The 24683-nt window shown below is 40.5% G+C and overlaps 2 protein-coding genes across 8 annotated transcripts in view; one reads left to right on the top strand and one right to left on the bottom strand.

Moving 5' to 3' along the window:
• slf1 (SMC5-SMC6 complex localization factor 1) overlaps positions 1–1328 on the bottom strand; it is a 60620-nt gene extending 59292 nt beyond the window's left edge. For all 3 annotated transcript variants that reach the window (XM_054775004.1, XM_054775001.1, XM_054775002.1), the window contains exons 1-3: positions 1203–1328; positions 728–846; positions 577–655 (exon numbers count right to left, since the gene is read on the bottom strand). In XM_054775004.1, coding sequence (XP_054630979.1) covers positions 577–655; positions 728–838 — 190 coding nt within the window. In that variant the 5' untranslated portion in view covers positions 839–846; positions 1203–1328. The remainder of the gene's footprint in view (positions 1–576; positions 656–727; positions 847–1202) is intronic.
• Positions 1329–1612: 284 nt separating this feature from the next.
• Positions 1613–24683, top strand: part of kiaa0825 (KIAA0825 ortholog) — a 155620-nt gene continuing 132549 nt past the window's right edge. For 2 of the 5 annotated variants that reach the window (XM_054773811.1, XM_054773816.1), the window contains exons 1-6: positions 1613–1988; positions 8991–9143; positions 16206–16374; positions 16681–16866; positions 18295–18462; positions 20760–21084. In XM_054773811.1, coding sequence (XP_054629786.1) covers positions 9013–9143; positions 16206–16374; positions 16681–16866; positions 18295–18462; positions 20760–21084 — 979 coding nt within the window. In that variant the 5' untranslated portion in view covers positions 1613–1988; positions 8991–9012. Of the gene's footprint in view, positions 1989–8990; positions 9144–9170; positions 13370–16205; positions 16375–16680; positions 16867–18294; positions 18463–20759; positions 21085–24683 lie in introns of those variants that run through there. The other 3 variants (XM_054773813.1, XM_054773815.1, XM_054773814.1) reach the window with 3 other exon arrangements.

The following is a 24683-nucleotide window of genomic DNA, read 5'->3' on the forward strand; positions in this document are numbered from 1 at the left end:
GTAGTGAAAGTCAATCTGAGACAACATTTTGATAGCTTAAGTTAAGTTTTTACATGCAGCAATCCAGACGGCGGCCTCACCCACGGCACCAAACAAACACAAACACAAGTCAACTCATACATGACACACAACCTAACCTGCCCACTGCACTGTCTGTGAGGTAAAGAAGGAGGGATGTCAGTGTTTTATCCTTCATAGTTCATATTGTATATCACACATCCTTTATTCATGTACATTCAGAGTGTCTTTTTCAGTAAAAAAATAAAAATAAAAAATGTTTGATGTTTAAAGTGCTCCTGCAAAAGGGGACACAAGCACACATAGCAGATTGTATGAAACCTTTATAGATAAACGAGAAGACAAATAATTCCAGGTGGCGTAAAATAGTGTGTGCGTATCAAACATAGCCTATAGTTTGGCCCCCTGGCCATTTTTGTTTTAACCCGCAGGTCAAAAAGTTTGCCCACCCCTGCCCTAGAGTGTCTACAAGCGCCTTCGGGGATACAAGTATCCCCATTTAAGAACCTGTGCATTAATGAACCCGTTACCATCTTCATATTATTCATCATTACCAACCTGCAGCACAAGAAGCCAAAAACTTCTCACTGGATAAAACTTGAGGGACTACCAGATGGGTGCAAGCCTTCCTGAAGATCTAGAAGATAATGCAGCATGAATTTAAGACAGCCAGCCATGCTTTGGTATAAATTATTTATCTCTTACTTACTGAGCCCCCAATGTATTTTCCACCCAACTGATGGATGCCATGAACCAAAACTCTCTTCTTGTCACGAATTTTGATCCCAGATATTTGGAAGACGTGAGTGCAGCTCTCCATACTTCCAGCTGTTAGAGTGAAGAAAGTCGCTTATTAACACTGTTCATGACATTGTCTTCAAAGAAACTGCATGAATGAACTAATTGCTGCTATAGAGGTCTGACCACAGTGCAGCTAAAACCTATACAATTTGCATTTCATTTAACGAAGCCAACGTTACAGTGTTGATAAAAGTCACCTTTATGTAAATAAAATAAAGTATTTTAACATAGCATTTGTACAAAATCACTAGAAGCTGATCAAACGACTTAATTCATTTGCAATGGTGACAGTTGATTTCCAGTTCCCGCCGCTTGTTCGATCAATGATCACTTCCCTCTTCCGTCCAAAACAATGTTGTACTACGGTGAAAAGCTAATCTTACGTGGCTGCCTCTGCTAGTTGTACCCCTAGTTTCATCACCAGAAACACACTGCGCCCATTCCAACAAAAATATTTTAAACGAGAAACGTCTCTAATGGTGCATCTAGTTCACCTTCTTCGACTGTGGTATACAAATAGTAACAGCACGGACTCTAATCTGTTTCGCAGGGGTGGATTGACTTAAAAAAGAATATCTAGCTACATTAAATACGCAATATTGAATTGGTTAATTATGTATTTTACTATGTATTTTACAATTTTCTAAACAAAATAATGTTTTTCAACGGAATAAAACGTACAACAAAATAATTTTTTTATTCACTTTAAAATGATGCACCCCCTTTTACTGGATAAATTGAGCGGGTCCATTCAGCGGAAGCTTTCATTGAACTACTTCCGGGTTGTTGTCACGGACGCTTAAATTCCCGAAAATAACAAAAACGACTAGATGCTATGCAACACAGAGATAATAATTTCTTCCCACACATTTGCAAACTAACATCTACCGAGAAAACTGCTAATGAACTAAAATTATTATTTTTAAATCTAATACGCGAAGCCGAGATTTTTCACTGCAATGTTCGATTGCTCCAACGCAGTCACGTAACGGTATTAACGTTACGTGTTACCATGTAGAATTTTCTAGTTTACCGCAGATGGCACAAATGCAAGTCTGGAATGTAATTTTGTTGCACTAGCTTGACTGCAGATGACGCTGTTTGTGTGTCGCCATCCTGCAACTAATGCACACTCCATCGAGAGCAGACCATAAAGAAGGGTTTGACAGGTAAGCTCTGAAATGTTTAACTTACCCAAGTAAACAATACAAAATGTAAAATATAGGATCTGCTCTTTTAAACATCTCCGGAGCCGTCAGACAAGGTCTCTCCCTCTAACATAGAATGTGTTTTAAAATGTTGTCTAGTATCTATAAATCCTACGTACAGTATCTACAAATCCTTGCATAGTCAGAAATATTGTTGTAAACTTGGGGCATGTTAATAATTAGTCAGTTCTACTGTATTTTTTGTTGTTGCAAATTTTGCATGATAAATCAAAACCAAACATTTAAGCCACAGCTTTTAGAATGGAATGATTTTATAGTTTAGGTGAATGATGATGGTGATAATGAGGTCACACAGGCAGCTCCATGGCCAATGGTGTTCACAGGTGACTGTTCACTGGTGATTTGCAGTGCAGAGCAGAGAGCACATTGAGGAAAACCTGGACAGGTGGGGGATTGAGCTGGAAAAGAGAGGAATGAAGGTTGTAGGAAGACAGAATGCACCTGTGTCAATGAAAGAGTATCATGCGGTGAGGATTACAAGGGGTAGAGGTGAGGAAAGTAGGGGAGTTTAAGTGAACGCTCCTAACCATACTTATGTGTAATAAATTGGGAAGTTGTTTTAAGAGTGACTCTTGTTAAAATACTTCGTTAGCATGCAGATGATTCTTTCGTCTTATGCCATCCACCAAGACTGAGCTACATAAAAAATTACATCATATCTGGTCACATTTTGCGGCCCACGACTTGACAGGAAAGACTACTGTAAATGCGGCCCGCAAGGTCTAAATTAAGCCAATGATGCTCACAGGGTTGCTCGATATCAGCTCTTAAATTAAACTCTCATTTAAGAGCTGATATCTAGCAACTTCCATGGTTTTCTTGATAATAACCAAAATTAGACGTGTTCCCTGCAGCCTACCCGATATCGTTATAGATATTATCGTTATCGTGAGCCTTACTCCCAATATTTGATGAGGCCCACCTCACCCAGACTCTACCTCCAGTAGCCCCCGGGTAAACTGAGTTTGAGACCCCTGATCTAGAGGATTCAGCTAGTTTTTTTCTAAACGGAGCAATGCCATTCATTCAAACATCTTGCTAGCAAATGCTTTTGTGTGTATTTTTTCAGGTGGGGAAAAAAACATTAAATGGAGTATACTTTAGACATTAGACATTATGAAGTATAAGACAAAAAAATATCAGGAGAATGTCGACTGAGGTGAGTCATGTCCGTCGAAATATTCAGATATTATGTTGGCTTGTTGCCAAAGCTCACTTCTTGTCACTTGACGGCGACGAGGTGGTGGTGGGTCGGTGACGTCATCGTTCTTGTGTAGAGCTGTCTACACGGAAACAACAAGTCAGCGTTTTCAGATTTTCCCACTCTGGAAGCCGTTTTCAAAATATACCATTCTGGGGCACCCAGAACACAGTTTCTGTGTGGGTGAGAGGATGAAACGCTAAAATACTTTGCTGTTTTGACCTGAAAATGTTTCCGTCTGGTTAACCCCTAAGTACTTAGACTTAGGGTTAACCGTTCAGAGCAACAGAGGGTGTGGAGAACAGGTGAAGAAGGGAGTGCAGGCAGTGTGGAGTGGGTGGAAAAGAGTTTCAGGAGTCATTTGCGACAAAAGAGTATCAGCAAAAGTGAAGGGAAAGATTTACAGGACGGTAGTCAGACCCACCCTAATGTATGGTCTGGAGACGGCATCTCTGACCAACAGAGGTGGCAGAGCTAAAGATGCTTAGATGTTTGACAAGGATGGACAGGATTAGAAACAAGCAGATTGGAGGAACAGCTCATGTTAGACGTCTGAGAGACAAGGTTGGAAACGCCAGACTGAGATGGTTTGTCCATTTGAGAAGGCGTGATTGAGACTAAATTGGTAGAAGGATGCTGAAGAAGGGGCTACCAGGGAGGAGAATAAGGGGAAGATCTAGATGTGGATGGAGAGGACAAGGTATTAGGAGTGACAGCGGAAGATGCAAAGGACAAGGAAAGATGCAAACATGTGATATCTATTTTTTTTTCTCTTTCTCTCACCCTGACTATTACTATTTATCACTATTTTTTTTTTTCTTTGTTCTTGACTGGAAAGGACGTACGCGGCAATGTATGATGAATAGGGGCGTAACGGTACACTAAAATGTCATTTCGGTTCAGTTCAGTTTCTTGAAGTGCTCGGTTTGGTTAATTTTTGGTACAGATTTTGGGCAGAAAAAATGATTTAAAATGCTTTTATTAAAAAAAAAATACAAACAGAGCTTTTTTTAAATAAGTAAAAGCAATCCATTTGGGTGATATTTTTAAATAGAGTTTTTCCAAATAAAATATTAATAAAATAAACTGATGTATTTAAACAATTGTTTATACATTGAGGCGAAATGTAATGGACAGTTACAGTTAAATAACTCTCTGTTGCACATGAAGTCCAACTATCTGTCGTAAGTGAAATAGTGGACATGTTATAGCTCGCTGACGACATCACTTTTAGCTTATTCATAAAGTGCTGGTATAACTTTCTGGCTAAAGTGAGGACGTGATGGTATTTCATAGCGAAGTTCAAGAACTTTAATCATATACAGTCATGGAAAAAATGATTACACCAGCATACCCGATATCCGTGGAACAATGTTGACACACAACTTTGGATTTATCCACTTGCCTTTGTCCATCCGTAATTTTAACAGGGAAGCCAAAGTGTTTTGTAGACAATAGTGAGGGAGGATCTTCCAGCTCCGGTTTCTCGCTTACATTTGCCATGATGCCATTTGTAACGCCTGCAAGCTACTAGTGTTTCTCCCCCTAAGTCAGTAGGGTCCGACACTCAGAGGCGTCTGTGCGGAAACTCGCCCAGGACTTTAGTTTCGCGTGAAGTGCTTAGATCACTCTAGTAATACATTTAATGAGAAAAATAGCATAAGATATAACCAAAACGGTATGCAAGTGGACCGAACCGAACATGCAGAACCGAAACGGTTCAATACATCCCTGTGAACCGTTACATCCGTAACGATGATACTAGAATTTTGAACTATTTTGGTGGTTTACTGACTACACTTCACGAACACAAGATCAGAACAGCTTGCTGACACCCTCAACCTTAACTCAGGTAGGCAAGAGGTACACATTTCTTGAAATAAACTACTTACTAATGCTGACAGCTACTAGGAAGTCCAGCTAGCAGGCTAACTGCTGAAGTTCAAAGCGGTTGCCTAGCAACAATGGCAAACACAAATCAAAATGATAATGGCCCCTGGAAATCCAGATTCAAAATCAGAAACAGGGTCAGTATCGCTGTTGGATGAGGAGGACGATGCCCCGAATGAAAAACCACTTCCAGAATTCAACGATATACTCTGTTCTGTTACAAGCAGGCCTGTCACGATAACAAATTTTGTTGGTCGATAATGGTCCTACAAATTTTTAATCGATTTTATTGACAACATTTTTTGAACCATTGAGATCACAAAGAGGGGAGGATATGCAGGAGGGTTCACTCTCTCTGTTAAATCCACTGTAGCACCAACGTGCACAGACAGTTGCAGAGTGAACCCTCTTGTCATCCAGCCTGAAAGAGAGACGAGTAATACAAACACGAATGCATGCGCATGTCAATTTATCGAGGCCGCTGAAAATGACCGACATCATATTTTTTATTGTTCGATTAATCACTTTAGTGATTAAAATGACAGGCCTAATTAAAAGATGATAATGCTGCCTTACTCGCTGCTCTCAAGGAGGTGAAAAACCCTGTGGAAGAAAATAGACCATATACTGTACAATGATACCAAGGTTCTACAGAATGATGTCAAGGCACTATTGGAAGATAATTCTGTCTTGAGCACCACTCTTGAGGAAGAGAAATAAGCAAAGGAAATTGTCACTGAGACAATGAAAAATATAATTGAAGAGATGGAACAGAATGCATGAATGAACGATGTGATCATAACAGGGCATACAGCCCATTTTTTATTTAGTGACATCTCCTGAAAATGCACAACCCTTCCTCTTGTACAAAATTGTGACTTGTCCAGTGTTTTATGTATTGTGTTCTATAACCCCCTCACTTATGTAAATATGCACTTCATATGTCTGTTACTGCTGTGAATACACACTCTATGTTTGGAAAAAAAAGTAGAAGCTGAATGTAGAAGAAGAAGAATATTAGGTTACCCCACAAATTTTGAGCTTGGATTGTTTTAATACTTATTGAGCACAATTGTTTATTAAAAGCCATCAGGCATCATGTCATGGTGTTTTTTTGTAGCCAAATGAAATACATTTGGACAGTTTCACATGTATAGAGGAAGTCTTTTGTATCTTTGTAGTTTTCAAACATATTGGCATGTTGTTGTGTGTGCCGTTTTTCATTCCCTTGACTGTATATAGTCAGGTCATGCCAGTATGACACAGTACATGTCACAGAGTGAATAGTACCAGTGTTTTTTTGTAATGGGTGTTGCTGATACATCGGTCAAAATATTTTAAAATTCAATGATGATGATTTTACAGCATGTTTTAAGAAGTCATTCATTAGCATATCACTATACTGTACACTCTTTGTGGGTGAAACAGAGATAGTGAAACCATTCATCCCCCAATGGCATGCACGGTACAGTACTAAGTAGTGTTATGGTATTCAAATGTGCACCTATTTAATAAAATGTTGCCTTTACATCACTGTTAGGTACACCTTTTAAGATAATGTTGACTTTTGCTCGACAGGCTCTAAGTGGCATTAAAGTGGCAGCCTGGGGGATGTGCTGCTAAATATTTTAGTACGAACTTGTTCCTGCAAATGGGGCTTGTGTATTAGCCTGGCTGTGGCAGACAGGCAGCAGCAAGAGAGATGGGATGATGATGATGATGATGGTTTTGTGTGTGTGTACTGTATGTGTGTGTTTTCTCTATTCTAATAGCTGTTGCGTTGATGTCTCCGGCAGACAAGTGTCTGTTCCAGCTGTCCCTTTAGCAGCACTGGGGAGACACACTGGGGCACCGCCAACATCTGCTTTGTAAAAGAGCTAATGACACAAAGATGAAGGTTGGATGTTTCCATGTGCTGTACTAATGAGACCCTGTGTGCTGTCTTCTGTCTTCTACCAGGGCACTTCAAAAGGTACACTTTAATTTACGGTCCAGTGCAAGTGCTCTATCAGAAATTCAGCATTTATATATGTATCTATATATATATATGGATAAAACACAGCTCTTGTACTGACTTGCATCACATTATGCAGTTCTACAGTACCAATGAGTGTGTTTTTCTTAACATAAATATAAATATATGGACGCTCCTCTTTTTCAGTTACCATATTTACCCAAATTTAAGACAACCTTGAATATAAGACGGCCCCTCTTTTTCAAGATACGTTGGAAAAACATTTGTTAAGACAATATAAAAGAAAGAAAATGAAAATTAATATTTAAAAACAAATAAACAACAAAATTACAGCTGGTCGATTGAAATAGAAAAGGATATTGTATTTCTTCTATGCTTCATTGATCATCATTATTTTAAAATGAGCAACTTCATAACTCTAAATCATGTGTGACAGGATAAATAAGTCGCTTACTTGTTTGGGGAGAATTCATTTGGCACCACCTGTTGGTTTACATGTATAAATCTCTCATATGTCAGACGACCTGTCTTTTTCAGTCTTGTTTCTTGGGGGAAAAAGCACCCTCTTATCCGCGGGTGAATACGGTAGTCAATCAAGGGTGACACCTTAGTTATCCTTGAATGTTAATTATTCATCTTTTCACAACATTTTGAACAATTCTATTATTGTACTTTGTAGGAGCAATTTGGGAAAAGCATGACTTAGGTGTGGAAGAACTTCCCATCAAACACCTTCAGAACAGAGATTGTAAACGAGCAGTTGCTTGCTCAGTTCCAAAATCCGTGACCTTTGACCTCACAAATCTCAATACTTTTGCCCATTGAGCGGAAAAAATGGAGTCCACAGTCCATCGGTTTCTCTTGAGCTTTACCGCTCACACATGCACACACACATTATATTACCGTGTTGAGTTTTCTAATCCACAGAGTGAGCATCTGTGAGCAATAGCTGCTTCGAGACATCTTCTCAGGCTCTAGTGCGTGATGATGACAGAGGCAAGAGGAGAAAGCGAAATAATAAAGGACAAGCTTAACTGGTGGGGCTGTCAATGTGGGGGGAAATAATATTTGTCCAGTTGGACAGGCCTCCCTTTGTGCAGGCTAAATGAATGTTGAGCTTCCTGTCTGCCCTGTCAGGGAGAGTGGCATCGAGTGTGCGCAGCAGCGAGGAAGCGGCGCACAGTACGGCGAGCTCTTCGCCGTTTGACAGGGATTATTAAAATCAGCGCACACGACGTTGGACCGAGCGCCAGGCGGTGTGTGAGAAAGCCAAATTGACACAGACACTCTCCATTACCTTCCACTTGACTCTGCTTGATGACAATGTTGATGTGAGACCCAGCCATGCTGCACAGGTGGGGGATTGGCTTTTTAGCAGGAACGTTAAGCACCGCAGGGATGAGGGAGATTTGTTGGTGGTCCCTCAGCCCTGGCACAGACATAAGGAGATGGCAGGTTTATTTAAAGGTTCAACTCAAGAGCATCTTATTATTTTTGGTGGGTCTGTTTTTCCAGGCTGTAGTGTCAATATGTGGAAGTGGTCAGAGGCTTTGCCTTCTATTCAGGGGTCATTCAATTGCAAATTATTTTGTGAGATCAGAAACTGCTATTGTGATAACCCTCCATTTGTCTCAGGTGCAATTGATTTTACAAGCCCTAATAAGACTCTTGTCTAAGGACATTTCAAATGATTGCAAACCACTTGAATGAATGCGTTTGTTTCTTGACAGACAATCATGATGATCCCTTACTCTCCTGTCTCGTCAGTCTACATAGTTGATTTAATCCTGACAGCCCTCACAACTGACTGTGTTATTATGTTGTTCTCTGAACTGGAACAAGTCATAATTTTGATGATGTGTTGTCTTTCCTTCAGATCGCCATCCCTGTAGAGAGTTATGGAGTGGCCAGAAGATTTTCCCGAGGACCATGCATTTGTTGATCTGGTGGTTCCTGGGCTTTCCAGTCAGCTGGACTTTGAGCAGCTTATCAAAGACACAGAAGAGAAACTCAAACTGAATGCCAACAGGTTAGTCAGGGAAGCTAAAATATTTTTAATAGTACAGTAAAAGATAAAAACAATACAACTCAATGATGAGTAATGTATATGGTTAGGAACGAGTTAATGATTGGAAGGTGACTCACTTAGCATCGAGACTTAACTGTATGCCTGTTACTTTCTGGTGTACATCCAGGTCTTCTTTTATTGTTATTGTTGACTTATTCCCATTATTGTACTGAGCAGCCAGGACAGAAATGTGTGATGTATCGTCCCATATTGCCCTCAGTTCCTTTTTTTGGTTCTGTGGCCATCATCATATTTCACCTCTATGGCATCACTGTCTTTTGTGGTGGCATTTTTGAGTATCTCTAGAAATATAAAGCCACAGAGAAAGCATTCTTATGTGTCGATTGGCGAGGGTGGTTCAGACTGCGGATTTTTGTACGACTTGCAGAATTGTATTTTTCATCTTGAAGATTTTGGCCTAACTGCGTGTCATACAATTTATATCATCTGATTAGAACGGTAACCGATTCTTTTCCATTGTCATTAGTTGGAGGTCTTTCCGTGCCCATTATGGTGCTTTGATTGTTTATCCTACAAGTCTCATATAGTACAGTAAACATATAGTTTTCCATGACAAAAGTATTTGGTATACCTCCTATGAGCCTCTTTATAAAAGACATCCATCAATATGGTGCTAAGGAAAGCATATTTGTCAGTGCGGTTCTGGAAGACCCAAACTGTGAATGTTGCATCTTTTGTGATAAAATATTTTATTGTCTCTCACATACAAGACAGCAAATATCACACTGGGAGCTCAATACAATGCTATTTAACACTACAATGGTTTTATCTGACAGAATGACACCATTCTATTGAGTTGCTCATAATAAGGACACATCTAAACAGCTATTCAGCAGATGGATGTGGAAAATTGTTATCCGTGTGCATTTATATCACTGGCCACTGCATGGGCACTACAGGTACTGTACATCCTATGAAAGAGCTACTAAGATACTAATGTGATTGTTGTCAATACACATTTGTCCAATTTCACTTCACAAGTTCTAAAAATATTCATGTGACTAATTATTTATTTATCTAATTTTACATTTTACTTGTAATTTTACATTTTTTTCTTTTTAGTGTGGCCCTAATAGCGCATACATTTACATTGTCTGTTGACACTGTGATTATATTTGGCATTTTCTTTAATTTCACTGTGAATAATGCTTACATCTAAATGAAGGTATGAAGATGAAGGTACAGAATAGGTACAGCATACAATTGCTTCAAATAAGATGAGTTGACATTATGGGAATGAGACTACAGATGGTTGGTCTTTGGAACATTCCAATTCGAGTTGGAACTGTGTGTGCAGCAAACATCGCTGGATCTTCTGCTTATCAGCGTATCAGCTGTTCCTCTGTGATCTTTTTTTTAAAGCATGTGACAGTTGCAGTGCCCGTGAAATTGCTAAATTTTTGTGGCATTAATCCACAGTGCACCACTATAGTATCTCACAAAAGTATGGATCCCACTCACATTTAAGCAACTATTTTATTACAATATATCTTCTAAAGAGAAAATACTATATAAATGAACAACAGTCCCAAGATAATTGTGTGTTGCCTACAGGTAAGCATGGTGGTGGCAGTGTGTCATGTCCTACGGCTGCATGAGTGCTGCGGGTCATTGAGGGAAACACAAATTTAACACATACTGTGACATTCTGAAGCAGATCTCCTCCTTTAGGAAACTGGGTCAATATTCCAACATGATAAAATATATATTTTTTTTATTAATATTGACACTTTGGGCACAATTTGGACATGTTCTCATGAAGTGTACTTAACTTGTGTTGCAAGCTATTTAGACAATAATAGTTGTATGTTGAGTCATTTTCAGAGGACAGTAAATCTATACTGCTACACAAGCTGTTCACTGACTACTCCAAAGTATATCTAAGTTGTATTTCTATAGTATCGTCCCCCGAAAAGATATACAGTATGCGGAAATCTGCGGGGTGTAGTCACTTTTGTGAGATAATGTACATTAAAAAGAACCCATCATCATACTATGGTCTTATTTCACAAACTTATACTCCTATAACTCAATGGTTACTCATATAATTTACCGGGGGATGTCAGCAGTTACAGTAGGCTTGAATTGGATGTTACAAGCTGAAGAGCTATTCAGTACTGGTATATGTCAGTGATTGTACAAACGATTGCTAAAAAAATGAATATGAGAAATCTATATTTCATGTCGTTTATTGTTTGAGGGCAGATGATGAAGGACAGGCTAAATGTAGCTAGTGAACAAAGGCTCTGGCACCATTAGTATCTGGGACTCTTCCTGTCTCTCTGTCTCCCTCTATCTCTCCCTCTTTCTTCCCCTCCCTTACCACCATATTCTCTTTCTTTCTTTCCTTCGCCCTTCTAAATGGGAACATAATAATTGAAGATTCCACATCTTGAAACGAAAACCCTTGGGTAGGTAATTCAAGGCTTATTACTGAAGGCCAGGCCATTTTTCTGCTTTCTAAGCATTAAAGGGTTATTTTGTGTTCCTGCAGATGGGAGAGGGATAACCATTATAAGAACAAAGCATCCAGATAATGGAGAATGGGGCTAAAAATAAGGCAATCCTTGGTTCACTATAGGGGTCCACTGGTCAGCATCTCTGTTAGGCTGCGAATACATAGCGTCCCGCCAGCCTGCTTTACTTTAGACCCTTTGACATAGGCAAACAAATGGCTTCAACTGTGGTGGGCTGCACACACACACATTCAACACCATTTAATTGACTTATTAGTAGTTAGGACAAATTACAGAAGTGTAGGAGAGGGAAGGATTGATGAGAAAAAGGGGAAACAGTGCTACCTTGGTTATGTGAAGAACTCCAAACTGATCACGAGCAATTGTCTTTCTCTTTCTCTCTCACTCTCTGAGTTCTCAAATATCTGAAATCTGCCTAAGAGCTGCTCCCTAATTGAAGGAGATTAAGATAGGCCGACAACAGAGCTGCTTCCCTCAAATTGAAATGCTGTAATCCATTAGTTTTCATCAGATGGGACAGAGGCGCAGTGTGGGCTCGGGTGGCTCACGGCTGTGCCTCGCCCACCAGGGACAGACCTCTAATGAAGTGTCAGCATAGGCCAGGAGAAAGCAGGCATGATAAGTGACCCTGCCTGGTCGCCTGCCAGTCTTGAATTGCAATACTCTCAAATTAGATGTTTTTAAAAGTACTGATAATCAGTATTTTGCATTTGTGTGCAAGCTGAGGATTTCCGTGTCGTGTTCAGCAGCTTGGTCTTTTGGCTTCTCTGGTGTCCACAGGGGCTGAGAGGTGAGGGCACTAAGTGGGCCACAGGCCAGGCCAGGGTGAGATCCATTTTCAACTTGTTCATTCAACCTCAGTCGTTTCTATTCCCGATGCAGAATGGGGCCTTTTGATGCAGGAGATATTTAGTTCGTTTGGCAGTGACTAGAGTTGGATCTTATTTGAAAAGGATCTTCGGATTTCCCCTATTTCCTCCACCCACCCCCTCCCACCTCTTGTAGGCGAGCGGTGGGGAGACAGAGCGCGACAGACAACCCCACAGCAGCCCACCCACACTAAATTAATTCTGACAAGGAACTTAAGATAACGTCAAAGTGCTGACTAATCGTGGGATTGGGTTTCTGTAAGTCAGGCAACTGTGAAATGTGCCATCATATCTAATAAAAGACCTCTGGTTGCTGCCTTTCTATTGCAGTGATGCTGAAGGAAGTGGGGGTTAACTGTCTAGTTAGGACGATGTGGAAAACAATTAGATTCCTCCTAAGCAGCATGAGTAGGAGGCTCTACATTTGTGTGACGTGTTTGTCACGAGACCCATAGAATCCAGTTTTCTCTTCCACACAGGGGCTTTTGTTGCATTCACCTGCCGCCTCTTTGCCATTACGTGTTGTAGTCATCCGTACCGGAACAGTAGAATAGTTTTATTTACTACAACTCCTTTGTTTTCATCCCATTCTCTTTTTCACATTCCTTTTATGTGACTTCACCTGCTGTCTGAGTCGCCGCCAGGGGAAGTCATCAGGACGAAAGCTAATCCCACCAAGTTGATTAGACTGCAGGTAGCTTTCACATCGGCAGGCCAAAGGTCACAACATTGTGCAGAGCCAGAGGGACATCCTTACACAGACCATCCACGTTGACTAGATAACTTACAGCACAAGGCTGTAAGGAGGCGTAATTGAAAGGTGCGAATGAACAGTAGAAATAAGAAAAGTGTAAGCTTTTTTTGAAGTTGAGATTGTAGAGCCAAAGCTTGAAAAGCCTGTCCAAGAGAAACATTTTCAGAGTGATATGCATTACATTACTTGAATCCAGTTGGATGACACTTTGGTTGGATGGCAAAGGTACTGTTCTGGTGGCAAAGCTTAGCTGTAGAGCAGGTGGCTGTCCATCCATTCATCAATGTTTTATACTGTTTGGTGAGCTGGAGCCTATTCCAGCTAATTTTTGGGCGAGAGGCGGGGTACACCCTCGATTGGTCACCAGTCAATCACCGAAATAACCCAGTTTTAAATTGATTTCTCGATATCAGCCCGTCGGATTTAAATAAAGGCCGATACCGATACACGTCAAAATTCCAAATATCGGGCTTGATTATTGGCCCGGGCGATAATCGGTTGACCACTAATTCAGACTCACAATCTCACCTGTGGACAGTTTAGTCTGCAATTAAACTGCAGTACCATGCGTGTTTTTAGAATGTTGGAGGAAACCAGTAGTACAGTATACGGAACAGATACAAAACAACAGCTACAAAAGTTATATTGTTGTTTTCTCTACAAAACAACATGTGTATTGCTTTCAGTGTACTGTAGTTTGTACAATGACAAAAATAATAGCATAATACTGTAGTCGGAGATTCATTTCACCCTTTAACTGCTCCCTGGGTCCCAGACTAGCAATGTGGAAGTCCGGTAGTTAAAAATGACCTCAATTCAGCTGTAAAACTTACATCTGAATTGCACTTCATTGACGTGTTGTGCTTTTAATGAAGTTCAGAGAGTGACTGAAAAAGTGCGCTACAGATGGAGGCCCATTTGAAACCTGCTGTCTGTTTGAAGCCCTGGTGTAGAGCCCAGAACCAGAACTATAAACATACATAAGCTTCTGTTCTTATGTCTCTGCAAAACATGGTATGTGACAGAAATATATTCAGTTAATTTAATTTATTTTCTCCTTAAGTGTGTATTTCTTATTCTACGTATGATGCTTATTATGAATGCATGCAACGAGTGCATTTTATTTCCTCAGCCTCATAAGCACATTCTAGCAAGTAAAAGTAATTCTTTTTTTACTCATTAATTAATTGACTTTTTTGGGTGGTTGGCACATTGCACAGAGCATGTGTGTAATTGCTGGTGCAATTACACACGTTTTTGTTTCTACTAAATAAAAAAATCAACATAATGCACACAGTGTTACCCTTACATCCTAAGAAAAAAAGTTACACACTTTGACATCAGGTCCCTCCAAACATCTTACCATCACTAATTTGTTACCGTGATGCTGCTTTGAGGATGATATAGGGAGTTTGCGAGGTAGAGGTAGTTAAAATGGCAGTGTTGATTCTAGAGCACAGACGTTTGGACCAGTCTATAACATTTTATCCCCTTGCGATTTTTCCCTGCTGAAATTAAATTGTGTCAGATTGAACACTTATTTAATGTGTTGCCATTGTAAGACATCTGGATGTGTTAATGGCCCAGGAGCAGGCAGGAGGCAGTTTATAGACCCACAGTTGGGGGAAGAGCGCTCTGACAGGAAAATGAGCCTTTACCATGTGATACACACACTTACACACATACATATGTAAAGGAGATTTATGTTTTTAGCGGTCGCCATATATTTGTATTTATTAGACTTTTAGTGTTAATTATTCAGCATATAAAACAAAAATATATGCAAAAAAAATAACATCAAAGACAAATTATTCCAGGACACTGGTCGGCCTTGGAAGCAATATTTCCTACAGGGAATGATAAAAATAATCAGTTCCAGTGTTAATCTGTCACCATCACAAAACCGTAATGAACTGTACGGTCGATTTGTAAGTAACATTTTAACATTTAAATTGTCATACAAGTTTAAAAAGAAGTTAACCAGTGTTACTGGTGGAAAGTAAAAACAAGACAACACTTACTTAACTTTAATTTGAACTTTAATGACTTTAGAGCAGTGGTCTCCAACGTCTTTTCTTGTGAGAGCTACTTTTACAAAATGAAAATGGCCAAGAGCTACTCATTTTTGCAACATTTATTTTCATAGCGTATTTCAACCCAGACAAACAGAATATGCTTGTTTAACCAGAACATTAACAAAATGCTGGTATCCACAACTCACATTTTGTATTTCAGAATGCATTTTTTTCTAATGTTCTCACAGTATTATTGTTTGGTCAAACATACTGTACAGTATATGTATTGATATGCATGGAAACGACTAAACATATCAACGTCATTTCTAATCTGTCATACTAAAGGGGAAGCATACTAGCTGATGAAGTCTGCTAAAACCCTGTGTTTGTGTGTGTGCGTGTGTGCGCTTGCCAACAGTGGAATGAGAAGAAGCTCGTGTCTCAGACGCTGGCTGATGTCTGTAACGCCCCTTCACACCATCTGCTGAGCAGACACTCTTACACTGATATCACTGTATGCATTGCATCTGTCTTTTATTTTCTAATGATAGAGACAGCACAATAAACGCATATGAAGACCAACTGTGAATGTGGACTGCAGGTCTACTGTGTATATTTAAAATGGTGTGCTTGTGTTTGTATGGCTTACAAGTGGTTTTGGGTGTTTTTTCCAATGTAGACTATCGCAGTGAAATCTTGATAGTCACACACACTTGTTAGCATATAACAAAAGATTTATTGACACTATAACGACAACCTGTATCAACTGTGCACTTATCAGTGAACTTTGATAGAGTATGTTGTCTGTCTCTTAGATCATGGATGGATTTAATGTGGTAAATGCTGTTTTGGCTCTGCCAGTTACACAAATTATTCTTGTCCGTCAGTATTGAACAGCAGCTGCAAAACCTGCAAGCCAAAATGGGAGACCCGCAAAGTGGAGATGGTCCACCCAGTCCGTCCGAGTGCAAGCAGTGGTTCAACGTGAAAATGCTTAACAATGTGCGGCCTGTCAACACAGGACATCAAGAGCTCATGTCCTTCCTCGGTTGCTTGGTAATACACCACAAATTACATTAATGTCCATTCATATTACATTGGATTAATGACAAATAATGGTACAATACAGTCTCTACATACTGTGCAATGCAATTACTTCTAGAATGAAGCTGTTCGAAAAATAATTATATTTTAAAATTTAAATGACTCACTTGATTATTCTCATATGTAACTAAGTAAACATTCATTAACTGGAGTGTGTTTCATCAGGAGTAGTAACAGTAATTACAGTAATCTACCTTTGTAAATTCACCTCTCATTCTTGTGAGAACACAAGAATTCTATTTTACTGTTAACTTTTAGCAGGATTACCTGAGGTCTGAAGAAGATGGAAGAGAAGAGGCGACGCTACAGCTATTGCTAAATCTCTCATCCAAGAGTGGTATCTGCTTCCCTTGTACCCCCTCTTTGTCCTCGCCTTCTTGTCCCCAACTTGCTGCCTCTTCCATGCACTTGGTGGATGTAGTCAGAGATGACTCTTCATTAGAGGTATTACTTAATGTATAATTCCTTAAAATCATCCATATTGAATGCAGCATTTATAACTTAATTAACACACACACACACACACACATATTACACACATATACACTCCTGATCAAAATTGTAAGACCAGTTGAAAAATTGCAAGAATTTAGATTTTGCACTGTTGGATCTATAAGTAGGTTCTAAGTAGACATTCAAAATGCAAATAGAAGACATGGGAGTGAGACAAAAAAAATTGTGAGCAAGCAATTTATTGCAAACAACCATTAAAGTGAAATAGGCTGTTCATCAGCTTATCAGCTTAAGACCATACCTAAAAAAAAAAAAAAAAAAAGTAAAATAGAAATAAAATGTTCAAAAACTCAGTAATGATTAGCTGTGCCATTCTTGTTAACCACCTTAAAAACTGGTTTCAGCACGCTTGTTGCCAGTGTTTCCAGGAGGCTGGTAGGAATGTTGCTCCACATGGTGAAGATGGCTTCACACAGGGCATCTATTGTCTGGAACTGTCAATTTTTCTTCTCTTGACGTCCATCACCAAGTATTCTCAATTGGATTGAGATCAGAGGAACACGCAGGATGGTTTCTATTTGACACCACTGCACAACCTGAAGCTTCATTGTTCCCCAGATCATGATGGGATCATGATGGGGCCCTCTCCATTGTGCCGTGTGGCAAACACCTCAGGTGGGATCCAATAAAATTGGAAGCCATCAGGACTGTAAAGGTTAAATTTTTTTTATAATAAAAATTTCTTGCACCTTTCAATATCCCATGTTTGGTTCTCTTGTGCAAATTACAAACGTGGCGTTGAAGTAACCAAGACCTTTGAAGACATTTTTTGTTCTTAAAACGCTTCTGTGGCAGATGCCGTCTGATGGTTAATACCAGTAACAACCTTAATTTGGGCTGAGGATCTTCCCGTGTCTTCAGCTGCATCCTCCGGCTTAGGGCGGGTGACATTTTTTGGGTCTACCATTTGACCTTTTTGTTCCATAACCCTCGGGGTCTTTTAAGATGTTTAAAATGACAGTCTTACTGCTTCCAACCTCAGCAGCAATGGTGCACTTTTTGTCTTTACAATCAAGATATCTTGACAGTGTGAATACCTGGCAGAAAATGACATTGAATCAACATTTTTGCCTAGATTTTGACTTTTAGAGGCTGAGTCTTAAACTTTTGATCAGGTGATAAACAGCCTATTTCACTCTAAGGGTTGTCTGCAATAAATTGCTTACTCAAAATATGTTTATCTCACTCCTATTTCTTCTTTTTGCGTTTTGAAGCTCTACGTAGCGCTAACCTCCTTAAGATCCAACACTGCATAATGTATATTTTTTGCAATTTTTCAACTGGTCTTTTTTTTTTATCAGGTGTGTATACACACAGTACATACAGACATACATTCATATGTTTCTTTGCATTTTTAAGATCCAAGAGGCATGGGATAATGTCCGTCTTCATCTCCGCTGCCACTTACTGGAGCGACTTAGCCCAGCAGGTCATGGAGTTCCATCCTTGCCCATCACTGAACGGGTCCAATGCCTGCAACATTTATGTTTCCTGTACCCTGAATGTGAAGTGCTTGCTCATTACCAGGTACAGTATAATTTTGGCCATTATTTTAAGTGACAACAGCATTTTAGCCCCAAAATGCAAAAAAGCAAGAAGGCTTCAAAGTGCATGTTGATGGAAACAACATTTATATGCAAGTACCATAAATTCTGGTGTATAAACTGCTACTTTTTTCTCCAATTCTGAACTGCGGCTTACACACCAGTGCGGCTAATCATTGACAAAAAACTACATCTCCCATGATGCTTGGTGTGGTCATGTTCCAATCTTGTGACATCTGCTTTACTTCAGAACTACTAATCGTTTGAATATGTATTTCGGAAAATGCTGTTACTAACATAGTCCATCATAAGGGTAAAAAACAAAAAGTTCAGGAAACAACCAAAAAACGCAGAGAAGCCACTATTCTCGACGTTGGCTAAGCATGTTGCTCTTGTTGAGCGGAGCCGGGTATGCACACGCTGCAGTTTGCAGTGAGCGACAACAGACACAATTTATACTAAAATCAAATGTAAAACATTGTTGGATTTGGATGATTCAATAAACACCATAAATATACCGCCGAGAATGGAAAGCCTTTTGTGTTGAATGAAAACAAAAAAAGAGGGGACGTACAGTATTGGAATTTGTGCAGCGATTGCATTGACACATACCAAAAGCGGTCACACCGTGGTTCTTATGAAGTCCAGAGGATAACTCCAGCAGAAATAATGTGTAATATCCAGCAATTTCACAAGTGACCCGATGTAAAGCTTACGCAATTTACGAAGCGCCACAGGCGTACACGTCATGTCCGCTCACATATCCTATACGTCAATAAAAAGAAATACAGATACAATAAAGCATATAAAACAAAACATAAAATGCTGTGTTGTTCTCTTGGAGATGAATCAAGTATCTATCTATCCATCTCACACTGACTACCGATTTTCTTCCTCCTCATGTTTATGAAGCGTCGCAACCAACGTTTAGGTGCAAACCGCCACCTACTGTACCGGAATGTAGCCGTGTTGTGCAAATTCGCAGTGACAACAAGCTTCCATCCTAGAACATGCACAAAGAAATGAAATTGATGCCGCTTTCAAGTTAAGGCAATGAATTTGAGGATAAGCGGCATAGAAGATGGATGGATAGCAATTGTTTTTGCTGTCAAGACAAGGAAACACGGCTGCTTCGCGTAGGACTACTGCCTATTGAAGACCATTACCATGCTGCTACACGACCACGGCGCACACACCCCACCTCGTCTCCGTTCTTCATCAGCTTGCGAATTTCCTCCATCTCCAATGCATTTCTCCCAACCGTGCTTCTCCTTCTTCACCTCAATTTCGCCACCCATTTCAGTCCACCTTCTCACACCAAAAGAGAGAGAGCCGACAACGTGTGTGAGAAGAAATTAGGACGCTGTTCAATTTTGACATGGAAGAGGGTAGGTTATTGTTATCTATTGTATGTTACATGCACTATTCGGCCCTGTTTTTAACTAGCTGTGTAGTGTTCTGCACTGTTATTTAGCAGGGTTGCACCACTGTTCTGGCACGCACTGTTTGGAAAAAAACATTTTATTAAAAGTTTAAAAAATCTTTCTGTGTAACGTCTTTTTGTGCACTAAATATCCCATTTTATGACTTGCCGGTGCAGCTTATACAAGAACAAATCTGTTTTTTCCTCTAAATGTAGTGGGTACGGCTTACACACCAGAATTTATGGTACTTAATAGTCATTGCACCATTTGTCTTGATAACGTTGAGTTTGATAACGCTACTGCAAAGAGTATGCGTATGCTATGCTACTGTGGCCAGTGGTGATGCATTGTCTACTGGACAATTTTAAACCCACATTTAGACTAACAAAAGGTATTGACAATTAGACCGAAGAAGGCAATCTGTTCGAGTGCATTTGTGTTTCTTCATATAATGATAACCACAATCTTGCATGATAGAAATGAATAAAATGTGGATTATTTTGAGTAAAGGCATTCAGGCACATGTGCATGTGACATGTCAAGAATGTGATCACTCCTCCTGCCAGCTCACACAATAGAAATAAACAAAACAACTCAAAATTAGCCCGTCTTGAAACAGTAATACATTGTTTTATATTGAAGTCATAGCACACCTATACTGGCCACAGCAGTAGTGTGAGTGTGCGCCAGTGGGGGACATGGGGAGGGTGGTTGAATCGCACCCAAGTCTGGCACGGTTAAAATGACACAGTATGTGTGCGTCCCAAAATAGTGGAGCAGCAGCATCTGGCAATATAACAGGTAGTGTACTGAATAACTTTACAATGATATATTATTTTTGGCTTCATTCATCAAGGGCCAAAGAAGCCAGGCAACGCTGGCTCTTCTTCACTCAGCCATGTGCTCCAGTCCACCTGGTGTAACAGGCTTTGACAGAGTAACCATGGCTTTCCACTCTGTGACCCCAGCCCTCACTCAGGCCCTCACAGAGGACCTCCATGTCCTTCCAAAAGTAGCAGAGCCACACGCTATCCTGGTCTTCCTAAATGCAGCCTACCTCCGCCCTGTGGCTGCTGAATTGTCTTTCCTGATGGAGAGAGATTGTAAGACGGCCCTGAGGGACAACACCATGCTCAGTAGCAAGATCAAGAAATACTCATCGAAGTCTCGAGCAACAGTTGGTGAGTGTTTTACTTGTCTTTTAACACTGTTAAGTTAATTGACTTTTGTTTCTATTTGTTTTGTTTGTCTGTGTCAACATGTTTTAAGGGGTTTATTTAAATGTGCGGCACTGCTTTTATTGTCCTTTCATCATCATTGTTACCTATTAAAGGTGAAACATTTTCTCCTTCCATTTTCACTTTTCCATTACATTCCAGCTGCCGCGTGTAGTGCCCTAAGCCAAGATCCTTGAAAGTGATTGTCAGTAACTATTCCCATGGTAATTGCTTTCCTCCTTCCCATTTGACTCAGTCTCTTCTTCACTAAGAAAGAAAATGGTGCAGGAACACCAGGGTCAAGGCTCCCCCGCCCCAAATACTTTTAAACACCATTTACCTCTGCTAAGACTTCAACAGGGATGAGCTTTTCCTAATATGCACCAAATCAGTTTGATTAAATTAAAATAAGGATGAAAACTTGAGATCTTACAGTTAATAAACGATTAATCCAAACCAACATTACATTTGAACACGTCTATTTTCTGAAGAAAAATTAAATTATAAAACTTCTCTCACATAAAGTCACAGCCAAAAATATCGGCATGCCAAATATGCCAATGTTTTTGGCCATGGCTATATAAATTAAGATGATTTGGTTGTGTTCCATACAGGCATGCCATTTCTTTGGCATGCCAATATTTTTGCCCATGACTGTAAGATAGTTAGCTGAACTCGAGGCTTTATGTTAAAATGCATAGCAAAACCTACTTTTTTTTGACAAAGCTGCCCACTGTGATGTTTCAGATTATCATGGTAATATTATGAGAAGTTTATGTTTGCATGAAATTAATTACTGATATACATTTATTAGTATGCTTAGTGTCTCCAAATGTTTTCCTCCTTCACTCACCCAGATGCATTGTCGCTAATTTTGTTCCACTATACTGATGATTGCAAAATTGCTCATGGTATTGTCATTGTTATCGCAAAATGTTGTGCTAATATTGTATTGCAAGTTACTCCACCATTTACATCCCAAGAACAAGGAGTTACCACAGGGGTTCACTCAACAGTTGTTTGAGAGGTAGAATATCCAGAATGTCAGTAAGCTGGCATTCACATTCACATTGATGTCATAGCCTGAAACTAGAGAAGAGTATAGTTTTGATACTTAATTCCCTACGTATTCCCTTTGTTTGTTTCTTATTGACTTATTTAGGACTTGCTGACGGTAAGGCTAAGCCATGGAACAAAAAAAAATAATCTAAAGGGTGTGAGCCATTGTTTACTTTTTCAAAAATTGTGCACATGTCAGTTTCCCAGCACGAAAAGCGTCTTTACATCTGCCATTCTTGGATAAAGACACCGTCAGCCTTGCCTCGCTTTCTCCCTCTGTCGCTCCGTCTCGCTCTCTCTCTGGTTTTGCCTTTCCCTTTGCTTAAATGTGAGATGAGAGGAGGCAGCCAAGATAATTGGCCATACGTCAGTCGGCCTGTTTGATCACGTAACGCAGTGCAGGCTACACACCTACGTGCCGTGCAACAAACCGTCAAATGTAGCACCGGAGGCAGAACACGGCTCCAAAGGGAACGTGGGACCTGTGTTGTGCAGTTTTGCTTTTGCTCAGTTGAGGTGTTTGTGTGTGTGTGTGTGTGTGTGTGTGTGTGTGTGTGTGTGTGTGTGTGTGTGTGTGTGTGTGTTTAACTATCAGCTGCAACACAGCTTTGAGGGCTACAGCTGGGATAACATTTTTGTGTAATCACTCCCCTTTTCTCTTCCCCCACAAAAAGCTGGAGAACCCCCATATTCACCACCCAACGCCCGTGGCTGTTATTAAGCCACAGTTTGAACAGTAATCTGCTTTCACACTTTACTGTCTATACTGTATGCTACTCCCATAACTGTCAAGACAATTACTGCTATGGTAACACAAAGTGATTCTATTTTCATAAGCATCCAATGACTCCTCTGATCTTGTCATTCTTCCCTGCTGTGATATTGTTCGTTCTTGCAGTGGAGAGGCAGGCGGTCCGTATATTTTGATAAGAGCCATGCCTGGGAGACTCTGCAGGCTCCCAAGGGAGCAGTGTTGTCTGTAGCATCAGCCCCTGTCAAACCACTGAGCCATTTAACAGCGTTCAATGGCAAGATCTGCCTCCTCTTTTTAACCTGACTGCCTCAAAGGCAGGCACTGACATTGTACCTAGACAGATGTGAAGGGTCGTCTCAACCATCTCTTTATTTTTTGTCTTTTATTTTGTCTCGCAAATGCTTCCTTTTTTTGCAATGTTTTCTATGCAATGCAATACAGTGCAGTGAGGAGTGCAATGACAACTACATTGGAGAGACCAACAACCCTTACACAATCGTATGGCATAACATAGGAGAGTCAGCATTTCATCTGAAAAAAGTAACATGTTTTTTTCTTTCAACAAGAATTGGAAGGATTAAGTTACTTGAATTTGTTATAGTTGACTTGTATATTTGGATCTAAAGAGGGTAGCTCAGAGCTTCAGTATTCAAATCCTCATTGATTTCCACTTTTAATATATTTGTTTAAACATGATCTGTAATGACCTTGTGGAATAATGCTGCTGTATGATGGTGATGAATCAGAGGGCGGGTTCGAGATGTCTTTCTCGAACACAGGCGGGAGGAGGAAGGTCCAATGCAAACAGGAATGGGTGGAGGGAGGCTTGGAGCAGGGTGGAGGAAGGAAAGTACATCCCTCTCATGCCACCCGGTCAGGATTGATAGTGACTGAACCTTTGTCAGCCTTGGAACAGGTAATGGGGGCAACAGGGACTTGGTCTGCCTTGGAGTGGATATAGGAGGCAGCTGTACGTTGGTTTGTCTGGGAGCGAGTAGAGGAGGCAACTGGACTTTGGTCTGCCTGGGAGCAGGTACTGGAGGAAACTGGAACTTTGTCTGGCATGAAACAGGAGCTGGAGCCAGGGTAACCTGACCTCGGTCTGGCTTGGAGCATGAGGTAGCGGTGATCTAACCTCGGACTGGACTGGAGTGCCCAAGGTGATTTGCCCTTGTTCTAACATGTGGCAGGAGTCGGGGGCTACTGGGCCTTGGGCTGACGTGAAGCGAACACAGGAAGCGACTGCACCGTAGCCTTGAGCAGGATTCGAGAGCAATTGGTCCTTGAGCTGGCGTGGCGTGAACACAATAAGCGACTTCACTTAGGGCAGGCCTTGAGCTGGATCATTCTGTTAAGGGGGAGTTACATCTCGACGTACGTGCTGCTACGTGCTGGCTACTTGCAAAAATGGGGAAAATCGCAAGGGACACGCACATTGCCAGCACGGATTTTCAAACCCGCAGACAGCGCACAAAGCCCGTAGGAAGAAAATTGGTTATTTTCTGTGCACACGCAGGAAAACTTTGCACGCGGCCAGGTCGCAAGAGCAAGGCGGAGGAGAGTGCATGTTTCGCAAGTTTAAATGTACATTGTGTACATTTGGCTGCTCGCGTAGCGTATCCGACATTAATGCACCTTACCTTCCCGCTGTACACTCTGGTTCTCCCGGTCTCGATAGCTGTCGGTGCCGTAAGACGCCAGTGCATCCATCATGCAATCGAAGTCAGTGGGCTTCACGAGCCTCGTACGA

This window comes from Dunckerocampus dactyliophorus, chromosome 4, assembly GCF_027744805.1.
Source record: "Dunckerocampus dactyliophorus isolate RoL2022-P2 chromosome 4, RoL_Ddac_1.1, whole genome shotgun sequence".
NCBI classification, from domain to species: Eukaryota; Metazoa; Chordata; class Actinopteri; order Syngnathiformes; family Syngnathidae; genus Dunckerocampus; species Dunckerocampus dactyliophorus.